The sequence below is a fragment of the Rhincodon typus genome, chromosome 4 (genome assembly GCF_021869965.1).
Source record: "Rhincodon typus isolate 14 chromosome 4, sRhiTyp1.1, whole genome shotgun sequence".
Taxonomy (NCBI): Eukaryota; Metazoa; Chordata; class Chondrichthyes; order Orectolobiformes; family Rhincodontidae; genus Rhincodon; species Rhincodon typus.
The window spans coordinates 84,863,645-84,875,690 of record NC_063335.1 but is presented as its reverse complement, the minus strand read 5'-3'; the positions used below and the strand labels follow the sequence as shown (position 1 = coordinate 84,875,690).

Here is a 12,046-nt window from a genome sequence, read left to right as displayed (position 1 = left end):
GCCCAAAACGTCAGCCTTTTTGCTGCTATGATGCTGCTTGGCCTGCTGTGTTCATCCAGCTCTGCACCTTGTTGTCTCGGATTCTCCAGCATCTGCAGTTCCTACTATCTATCTCTCTCTCAGCAGTTCTATGCTGTAGTTTCACTTGGTTGACACCTTAATTTTAGGTATACCTGGTGCTGTTTCTGGCATGCCCTCCTGCAATTTTCACTGAACCAGGATTGATCCCCTGACTTGATGTAACAACGGAGTAAGAGAAATACCAGGCATGATGTTGCCAAAATGGTTCTGAGTTCGAACCAAGATATCCCAAGCTGTTAAACTCCTTATTGAAGATGGTTAAACTGGCTCCATTTCTTTATTCATGAACCCCCTTGGTTGGTTACAACAGGTTAATTTGAAAAGAATCCTTTCCCAGGCCCAAATGAGCTTATATTTTAACAGGAGGTGATATAATCAGAGTTTCTTAAATTAACAAAAAGAGTAAATTTATTAATTACCACATACAAAAAGAAATGCTAACAAATACAACACGCATATGCACAGATTCAAAATTAGAGATGAGTCCAAAAGAATAAACATTAATCTCATCAAATATACAGATCAATCTGTGAATTATTCATGAAGAGCAGATAATTGAATGTTCCAGCTATTGCAGTCAGAGGTTACTGCTAGCATTGATATTACTAGTTGCACAGTTGATTTGACAATCCTTAGTTTTGCAGATTGTCTGTGATTCTGTAGTTGTAATTCCTCTCAAGTATGATTAAATTCCAACCTTCCTGTTTTCCTTTGGTCTGGCTGCTAGCTAGCTGACTTCAATGCTCAACATGACAGAGCATCTTTACACAAGGATTAACGAGAAGATAGTTCTTTGGCAGTGATATTCAAAGCAGGCTGGAGCTCAGGCTGATACACACATGAGCAATCAGTCCTACTCGCCCACTCCAGTGAAGTTGAAATTGCTTCTTTAAACCACTGTCCTTGTGTTTTCATTAAAGGGAAGAACTCAAAGTGTGTCTAGTTTGGGACATAATCCACAGGAGCGTCTTGCTGTTATCAACTCCTTGTTACCTTTCCAGTCTGTTTTGACTTCAGTATGTGTGAAATTCTATTACTCCTCCCTCCAAACAAACACTTAAATTTAATCTGCAACCATCTTGGCTCAATTAAATAGGTAAAGTCGCCACAGTCCCAAAGGACAATAGGGCTGCACACATTAGAGATAAATAACTGGTGATGGTTTTTACCTGAGGGTCACCACACCTCAGGGTGATGGGATACATTGAGGAGGCAAGTCCTCCATAGTAACCTCAACAAGTGCGGAAATTGGCATCACTCTGTATCGCAAACCAGCCATCCAGTTAACTGAGCAAATTAGCCCTCTTTTAAAGAACACATTTTAAAATTACAAGTTAAAAAGTGTCCACAGCACTTCTTGATTTTGACCGGTGGTTATGACAGCTGCTGATGATGATCCACATCTACATAAAAGCATATTCCTGAGTTGCTAGATCTGTTCAAAATCTGTCCCATTTAGCATCATGGTAATGCCACACAGCACGACAGTGGGTATTCCAAATGTGAAGCTGAGACTTTGTCTCCATAGGAATGACATGGTGATCATTCTTACTAGTACTGTCTTGGATGGATGTATCTCTTAGAGGCAAATTCGTGATGATCGGATCAATTATGTTCATCTCTTTGGTTGGCTCCCTTACCACCTGTCGTAGATTCAGTCTCACAGCTATATGCCTTAGGACTTATCCAGTTTGATCAGTAGATGCGCTGCTAAGCCACTCTTGGTGGCGTCCTGAAAGACCCCCACCAAGAGTATATTCTGTTCCATTGCCATCCTGAATGCTTCCTGTAAAGAATGCTCAACATGGAGGAGTACGGATTTTTCAGCTGAGGGGGTGATATGTGGCAGTCAGCGGAAGATTTCCTTGCCCATGTTTGACCTTATTGTCATGATCATGAAGCAGGTGATGCCATGAGGATGGTGGCAGTGCTATCTGACACATTATGTATGATTTTGTGAATATGATTATGTCAGATTATTGCTTAACTATTCAGCGAAACAGCTCTCCCAGTCTTGGAACAACCTAGATACCAGTAAGGATGACTTTATAGTGTCAACAGGGCTGAGTTTGCCATTGTCGTTTCTGGTGCTTAGGTCAGATGGTCTGATCAATTTCATTCCTGTGTTGAGACTTTTTGAGTAATTTTATAGAATTAAATAGATTGGTAGGCTATATCAGATTAAGATTCAACAACATTGCTGTGGGTCTGCTATCAAATATAAGCCAGACCAGGTAAGGACAGATTTCCTGCCTAATGAAAATTAGTGAACCAAATGAGTTTTTACAACAGTTGACTTACGGTTAATCATTAGACTTTAAATTCCAGATTGATGCAATTCAAATTCCACCATCTGTCACAGCAAGATTTGAACCTGGAACCTCAGAGCAATACCTAGATAGCCGCATCACTATTCCTACAACAACACCACTACACCATCACATTTGCATTTGCACCCAGAAGTCGCATGTGGATAATCCATTCTGGATCCCTCCTGAGGTTCCCAGCATCACACAAGCCAGTCTTCAACCAATCAACTCACTCCACGTAATATCAAGAAATGGCAAAATGCACCAGACACAGCATGGCTAAGGCCCCTGACAACATTCAGCAGTTGCACTGAAGACTTGTGGTTAAGAACAAGCTACACCTCTAGCCATGTTTTTCCAGTACAGTTACAAACTGGCATCTACCAGACATTGTGGATAATTACCCAAGTCCTTTCCACACATAACAAATAGGACAAATCTAAGCTGGTCAATTACCATTGTATCAGTCCACACTTGATCATCAATAAAATAAAGGAAGGTGCCAAAAAAGCAGAAATTGCTGTAAAAACTTGGCAGGTATGGCAGCATCTTTGACTTTGTCTGTTTAGATTGAGATTTTCTTATAAATATAAAGGCTATAGGGCTCTTGTGAGGATTATTTATTCTAAATTATTCAAAATATTTTTTATGAACTCTATTAATTTTAAATATGGCTATTTTGATGACTATTCCTTTACAGGAAAACCTTTGTAGTCAAAGAGGCTTGATTCCGAATACGGACATTGAGACATTTGAGATATTCATCACAAACAAGATCAGAGAGAAATATGACAAGATTCGAGAGCCATTACATTGGGTCTGAGTAGCAATTAATATACTTTTTTAATACATTTCAAGAATACAGTTTAGGGAGTCATTTATATGTTCCTAAATTTTGGTCCAATTTTACAGAGAAATGAATCTGATCGCCTCTTGAATCAAACTAGTGATTTATTTGAACGTAGAATGAAAGCTTATAATACCACTAATAAATTTCTTGCTTCATTCATTGATCATGTGAGTAATCTATTACATTTATCTACTCTGAAAGTGACAACAGTGTAATCCATTAGCCAGTTTTTATACTTTTATGTTTATATTTGTCGTGATAAAATAATTACTTTAGCTTGATAACTGGTTTATATATCTAAACAGAATCCTGATTGCTACATGCTTACCAAACAGATATTTTTGTAAGTTATTAATTTACATAAATCATTATTTGGAAAATGATGTGCTTGGCTCATTAAAGCACTGCTTTTGATGCATTGACTGGAAATCCACCAAAATACAAGTCGAACCCCCGAGCAGTGCCCCATAGGCCCTTCACTTGTATAAATTAGGAGCTTCAAAGAAGAAAGCTTGAATTAGATTAGGTAGAATTTTCCCTCCTTGGTGTAGCAAGAATAATAATGAGCGAGGTGACTGAATAGGGCAAGACAAAGAAATCAGATTCTTGACATTGAGGAAAATTCGCCTGATTTTACCTTAAAGCCTTAAATGGTGATTTCAGAATGCCAACTGGATTGTCTTCATGTATTAATTCATTGCATTAAGGATCACACTTTCAATTTTCCTCTCCACCAGTGAGAAACCTAACATACAATAACTGACAGGTAATCAAGATTGGGTACCTGGCCACTTGTCTCAGCATCTCTTTCAGTTCACAAGAATGCTTGGACCTGTTATTTATCTCCAATCTCTATACATTTGCTTCTTTGGCACAACGTTCCTCCAAAGTCCTTGACTACTCTTCTCATTACCCCTACATTCACACAATTTGGCATCGGCAAACCACCAGAGTCACCACATCATCATACTTGGTCTTGGAGCAACTCAGTCACTACTTCAGGGCTTCAGCTATCTACTTTGGAGCTGGGTCCTAGCTTGCAAACTGACTTCAGCACTTACAAAAAGGCGTTCAGCCTCCATGGGTGACATTGTCTTTTTGCACACAAGATCTGGAGTACTGAGCTACAGCCTGCCAGCCTCTGTGCTTTAGCTTGCTGTTCAGTGAGGAAGAAGAAATAGGCAGCGTGTGGCAGTGGACGTGTTGAAGAGTAACTGCAACAGTCAGGCACAGTGAGAACATGTCATAGTATGACATCATGATGCTCTAACATCAGAGATCCTGCACATGTCAGCAGCTTACATGGCAAACACATTGCATGGGCTTCAAATAACTGGCGATGACTGAAAGTCAAAGGGAACAGTATTTTGTGAGCTGAAGAGGAGTTAGAGGAGTTGATGGAACCACCACAGTCAGGCAGGGGCTACTGCCACAGTCATTCAAGGGGCTCATTTGATTACAGTCCTAGATGTTGATCATGGTCAGTCAGGCACTTGATCCAGTAGGAGTCCGTGGATCCATGTCCTTGCAATTCAGAATTAGGCCATAGTCAATCCTACAGGTCCAGTCTAAACAATCCAGGAATTACAGGCATATCCGTCAGGATGCTGTTGAGATGTCGGTTCACAAGTGGACTGTGGTCAGTCCTTTTGGTTAGGGCAATAATAGTCAAGGACTTATCACAAGGGAAGTCATGGCATCCTGGGGAAAGAAAACAACTTAAGTCAATGGATTGGCATCAGTGTACTGATTCACTGAGGGAGTGGGGTCACTATGAAGGGGGCAGTTGCAGATAGTTGGGTGGGACTTCAAAGTGAATTGGAGTGAAGTTGGAGCTTTTGAAGGGTGTTTTTATAGGAGGTGGTTACTTTGCTACTTAAGGAGGGTGTGAGGACAACAAGGCCATAAGAATCTTCAGATATTTGGACACTGGATCAAAAGTGGGCATATTTATTGATATGAAAGGGCTCAACAGAAATGGGAAGAAGCTGTATGTCATCCTTGTCATTGGGGTCAGAATTAACTGCTTTGATTCTGAGGCCTTGCTAGGGCAATTGCAGTAGTCATGCCTTCACTGATTAAGCAATGTTACCTTCAATTTGCACTTCATCAGGAGGTCAGTCATTGTCCAAAAATGCAGATTTGAAATGATGGCCTCCCACTGTCATGAGTATTACATTGTGCTCTGATTCTTTGAGTCATGTAATCTCAACAGGTGGTATGATAACAAGGAACCTAAAAGTACAACCTGAAGTTCTCATTTGGCAGTCACATTTACAGCAAGTTCTGGAAGACAGTGGAACACAGTTGCAATATTCTCACACTGAAATGTAAGTATGCAAGGACATGAGCTGTGATGTGGGAGGAAACATTTCCTTGTCAAGGAGGGGTTGATTCATAGTAGTTTACTAACAGAAATGTACTCCTAATGTAGCAAAAAACATTGGTTGCCCACCCTACAATTGGATAAGTTTACTTACCTCAAAGTTCTTTAGCAAGGCATGGCATTGACCTCTTTAGAAAGCCTCCAAGTCACGGTGTGTGAAGTCATTAACAGTATAATTCCTTCGTTATGTACGTGAGGGCTCAGCGGTTTCATTAATAACACTACATTATCTTTCTGACTTCCCCCACAGATTATCTGTTCATAGAGCTCACATGGAGAATGCAGTCACTGGAGTCCTTGTGACCTTGCTTAAATCAAAGGCAATCCAAAAGGAGACAGTAATTACAAATTTGTCAGAAAGCTCAGCAAATTCCACACAGCATCCAGACGGAGAAGCAGCAAGACAAGATCATTTTTTTAAAAATTAACTCACAGGAGGAGGGTGTCACTGGCTGGCCAGCATTTATTGTCCAACCCTAATTACCCTTGAGAAAGTGGTGGCAAGCTTCCTCCTTGAATAGCTGAAGACCATTTGTTGGAGGTACACCCACAGTGCAATTCAGGAGGGAATTCCAGGATTTTGACCTAATGACATTGAAGAAAAGATCATATATTTCCAAGTCAGGATGGTGAATAACTTGGGGGGCAACTTTAGGCAGTGGTGTTCCCACGTATTTGCTGCCTTTGTCCTTCTAGATGGTGGTGTTTATGGGTTTGGAAGTTGCTGTCAAAGGATTTCTGGTGGATTTCTGCAATGCATCTTGTAGAAAGTGCACACTGCTGATTCTGAGCATCGGTGGTAGAGGGGTTGAATGTTTGTAGATGTAGTGCCAATTAATTGGTCTGCTTTGTTCTGGATGGTATCAAGCTTCTAGACTGTATTTGGAGCTGCACTTATCCAGGCAAGTGAGAAGTGTTCCATCACATAATGTGTCTTGTAGATAGCGGACAGGCTTTGGGGAGTCCAAAGAGGAGGTATTCCCTGCAGGACTCCCAGCCTTTGACATGCTCTTCTGCCACAGTACTTATATGATTAGTCCAGTTGCGTTTCTGATCAATGGTAACCCCTGGGATTTTTATAGTGGGAGATTCAGTAATGGTGATGGCATTAGATTTTAAGAGGCAATGGTTAGATTCTCTCTTGTTGGCGATGGTCATTGTCTGACACATGAGTGGTATGAATGTTACTTGTCACTGATCAGCCCAAGCCTGGATATTGTCCAGGTCATATTAGAATTGACTGCATTATGATCTGAAGAGTTGCAAATGGTGCCAAATATTGTGCAATCATCAGCAAACATCTCCTTATAATGGAGGACAGGTCATTGATCAAGCATCTGAAGATGGTTGGGCCCAGGACACTACCCTTAGGAACACCTGTAGAGATGCCCTAGAACTAAGATGATTGATCTCCAAAAACAACAGCCATTTTCCTTTGTACTAGCAGAGAATTTTCTCCTGATTCTCATTGACTCCAATTCTGCTAGATCTTCTTGATGCAACACTCGGTCCAATGCAACTTTGATGTCAAGGGCTGTCACTCTCACCTCACTTCTGAAATTCAGCTATTTTGTCCATGTTTGGATCAAGGGTGTAATCAGGTCAGGAGCTGAGTGGCCCTGGTGGAACCTAAGTTGCACGTCTGTAAGCAAGTTATTGCTAAGCAACTGCTTTTTGATAGCACTATTAGTGATCAATTATATCACTTGGCTGATGATCGAGAGTAGATTGATGGGGCAGTAATTGGCCTAGTTGGATTTGTCCTCCTTATCAATAGGACATACCTGGGAAATTTTCCACAGTCAGGTAGATGCCAGCACTACTGATGTACTGAAACAGCTTAGTTAGGGGTGGTGCAGGTTCTGAAACACAAGTCTTTAGTATTATTAGGGAATGTTGTCAACACCGAAAGTCTGCAATATTCAAAGCGGGAACCACCAAGGATACTCAGGTAAGTGATGAGATCCAGGATTTATAGGGCTCCATTTAATTTTCTTTAACTATCTGAAAGACAGATTTTATACCATCACCTCTAAACTATGTCATTTAGTAGAATTTTGAGTGCAGAAGAACTTGCACTCAGAGATTGGGTGGCTGTCCTGTTCCTGTGATCATCATAGATCATAGAATCCCTACAGTGTGGAACTAGGCCATTTGGCCCAACAAGTTCATACCAACTCTCCGAAGTGTATGCCACCCAGGCTCACCCCTTTAACCTATCCCTGTAACACTGTATTTCCCATAGCTAATCCATTTAACCTACACATCCCTGGACAGTATGGGCAATTTAGCAAGGCCAATCCACCTAACCTGCACATCCTTGGACTGTGGGAGGAAACCAGAGTACCTGGAGGAAACCTACACAGATACCTAGAGAATGTGCAAACTCCACACAGACAATCGCCCAAGGCTGGAATTGAACCTGGATCCCTTGCGCTGTGCGGCTGCAGTGCTAACCACTGAGCCAACGTGCCGCCCCTACAGTGGCTGTCATTTTTATTCTAACAGCTTATTTCAGTAGTGTCCAGGGATGTGCAGCCGAGGTGAATTAGCCATAGGGGATGGGGGTGGGTCTGGGTGAGATGGTCCTCGGAGTGTCGGTATGGACTCAATGGGCCGAATGGCCTGCTTTGACACTGGAGGGATTCTCTGAAAAGGATTCCACTCCCTCGATGTTCAAATAATTTGTATCCATCAGTGGTATGTTTTGGAGATCTTTGTCAGATATCCTTGAAGCTGTCATGGTTCATGTATAGTAGAGAATTCATATGTACCTGCTTCTTTCCAAGGTCCTTGGCCCATACAGGGATTGCTGCAGCGACACAAAGGGTACCCTCTCCATACAATAGTCATAAAACCTGTAAGACTTCCTAAGACTGATACAGAATTAAAATACAATGTTTCCACCAGGGCCATATTGGATCAAAACGGTCGCCTTCTGAAAGTGAAATTTTGATACCTGGACCTCTCTGGTATGACCTTGCAATATAGCCCAAACAGGTTGACCCACATCATTATGGTATGCTCTGCCAGCAAAGAGGGAGATGTTTGAGGGATCAACAGAAATGACATGGATTAATCAGGGACAATCAGCATGATTTTATAAAGGAAAACTGGCATCTTACTGACTTAGTTTTTTTTTAGGAAGCAACAAGGAGGATTAATGAGGGCAGTGCATTGGAAGTTGTCTACATGGATTTAACAGATATTGTTGACAACGGTCCACATGGCAGACTGGTCAAAAAAATTAAAGTCCATGGGATATAGGGGAATGTGGTGCATTGAATCAGAAATTTGCTTGATGACAGGAGACAAAGTTATGGTTAATGGATGTTTTTGCCAAGGGAAAGCTTTTACCACTGCTGTTCCACAGGACTGAGTTGGGTCTTATGCTGTTGGTGGTACACATCAGTGATGTGGACTTAATTATGCAAGGCGTGATTAGGAAATTTATAGACCAGCTCAAAAATTGGCCAAGTAGTTGAAAATGAAGAGGCTGGCTGTCGACTGCAGGATTATATCAATTAGTTGAATGGCAGAAAATTGTCAAATTGATTTCAATGTGGAAAAATTTGAGGAGAAACAAAGCAAGGGCAAACATAATAAGGAGGGTACTCAGAAGGCTAGAGGAAGTGGGGGACTTTAGATTGCATGTGCACAGGACCGTGAAGGTGAAAGGACAGATAGATAAGGTGATAAGAAGGCACTGGGGATGTTTTCCTTCCCTGTGGGGCTTAATGTCATGGTTCAATAATCCGTCACATCTGAAGCTATCTGTAGTCCAAAGAATTGGTTTTTTGAGAAATAAATAATTTTTGGCAATTAGAACTCCTTACATCCTTGGGACATTGAAAGAGGCTGCTTATCCCCTTCAGTGGGTATTGCTAAACCAGCCAAAGTTATACAACAATTACAACAAGTAGAAATCTATTCATGTAAGTGATGAGTTATTTGTAATCATGCTTCACCTATTTGCCTTCAGTATGTTTTCTTCTTCCTTTGTCTTCTACTACAAGTATGTGCAGAACTGACCTCTGGAGCTGGCTGGTGGGATTTTGCTGTGTAGATTTGGAAGGTTTGGGCAGCAGCTGTCTAATGCCTTTAAGCCTTGAGAATTTGCTGCCAGGATGTGGGCTTACCCTCCTCAATTTATGGTTAATTTTAATTTATTCATGGGATGAGGATGCACCAACTAGGCCAATGTTTATTGCTCATTACTAATTGGGGAAAGCGTGGTGAACTACCTTCTTGAAGTGCCACAGTCCTTGGAGTGTAGGATCACCCACAGTACTGTTCTAAAGGAGGTCCTAAGATTTATCAGTCTAGGCATAGATTTAAGGGCAGAGTCACAGTCATACAACATGGAAACAGACCCTTTGGTCCAACCTGTCAATGCTGACCATAACCTCAAATTAAACTAGACCAACTTGCCTGCGCTTCACTCATTCCTCCCAACATCTTATTCATGTACTTATATAAATGTCTTTTAAATGTTGTAACTATCCCCTCATCCAGCATTTCCTGTAGAAGTTCATTCCAAACACAAACCACTCCTCTGTGTAAAAAAAATGCCCCCTTGTCTTTTTAAAATCTTTCTCCTCTCACCTTAAAAATATGCCTCCTCGTCTTGAAATCCCCCACTCTAGGGAAAAGACACCTGCTATTGACCTTATCTACACCCCATTATTATCTTATAAACTTCTGTAAGGTCACCCCTCAACCTAGCCTATCCAGCCTCTCCTTACAACTCAAATCCTCCATTCCCGGCAACATCCTGGTAAACCTCTTGCATACCCTCTCCGGCTTAATAATATCCTTCCTACAAGAGCGAGACTAGAACTGAACACAGTTGGAATGTGTGGATCGTGGAATATCTTCCTCAAATTCAGCTGTCGCAGAAATTCATCACCACTCTCTAGCTGCTTCACGATGACATGCAAGCTGTGATCACCACAGATCCAATATAAGTGCAGTCTGGGATCAAGCAGGGTTGCATCAATGCACCAACACTCTTCTCCATCTTCCTTGCTGCAACACTTCACCCCATCTCCATGAAGCTTCCTGCTGGAGTGAAGCTAACCTACAGGATAAATGGGAATTATTCGACTTACGCCTTCAGGCCAGAACCAAGACTGCCCCAACTTCTGTTATCAGCCTGCAGCACACAGATGATGCCTGTGTGTGCATAGAGGCTGAGCTACAAACCATCACTGACATATTCATGAGAGAAGGAGCCTCAGACTAAACATCCAGAAAATGAAGGTTCTCTACCAACCTGCTTCTGCCACACAACAGTGTCTCCAACCATCAAATGTCATGGTTAGCCCCTGGACAAGGTGGATAATTTTCCAGACCTTGGGAGCCTCCAGTTGGTGTGAAGAAACATTGAGGATGAAATCCAACATTGACTCTACTGCACCAACGCAGCCTTTGGACAACTGAGGAAGAGAGCATTGCGAGATCGCAAAACCTCCAACGGGTCTACACAGCAGCCAGGATCCTCAGCCTCCTGTATGCATCAGAGGCTTGCTCTATGTAAAGCAGACACATCAAATCTCTGGAGAGTTATATAGGTTATGTTGGAACCGTACAGTCCTTTGATTAGACTACAACTGGAGTACTGTGTGTGATTTTGGTCACGGCACTATAGGAAGGATGTAATTGCACTGCAGGGGGTGTAGATGAGATTCACCAGGAATTTGCCTGAGGTGGACCATTTCAACTTTGAAGAGAGGTTGGATAAGCTTGGGCTGTCTACTTTGGAGCAGAGAAGTTTGGGGGTGGGGTATCTTTTAGAAGAGTATAAGATTATGAGGAGAGTGACAGGGTGGATCAAAAGCAGCCGTTCCCTTCAGTTGAAGGGTTAATAACAAGGTGAAAGGCAGGAGATTTAGAGGGGAAGAGTACTTTCACCCAGAGAGTGGTGAGAGCTTGGAAGGCACTGTCTGGGAGGGTAGTTGAGACACGTAACCTCACAGCCTCTAAAAAGTACTTGGATGAGCACTTGAAGTGTCATAACATTCAAGACTATGCAGCTTGTATAGGAAAGTGGGTCTATTGCAGCTTTAGTATATTTTTTATGGTACAGACTCGATGGGGCGGACAGCTTCTTCTGTACTGTATAATTCGATTATTTTGACTGAGCAGCAGTGTGGGCCTCCCTTTGAAATTTTTCCTTGTTGTCTATTCTGTGTATTTTGTAATATCTCCTGAAATATCTGCTACTGTATTACTGTTGATCTATCAATTGACCTAATTTGCAAGTTCAATTTAGTTAGCTCTGCTTTCATGCCTTCAAAATTATGCTTAGTTAAGTGTAATAGTTTGAACCCACTCTTCTCTCCCTCTAACTGAACATAAAATTCAATCATTATAATCGCTGCTACCTAGTGTTCCTGCTGCTGGCCTTGAAAACTTCCA

At 41.7% G+C, this 12,046-nt stretch overlaps 1 protein-coding gene across 1 annotated transcript in view; it reads left to right on the top strand.

Moving 5' to 3' along the window:
• The window catches only part of LOC109911499 (meckelin), a 60,207-nt gene extending 56,752 nt beyond the window's left edge, over window positions 1-3,455 (top strand). The window contains exons 10-11 of the mRNA XM_048596149.1: window positions 3,091-3,207; window positions 3,303-3,455. Of these exons, the coding sequence (XP_048452106.1) occupies window positions 3,091-3,207; window positions 3,303-3,455 (270 nt within the window). The remainder of the gene's footprint in view (window positions 1-3,090; window positions 3,208-3,302) is intronic.
• The last annotated feature ends 8,591 nt before the right edge of the window (window positions 3,456-12,046 follow it).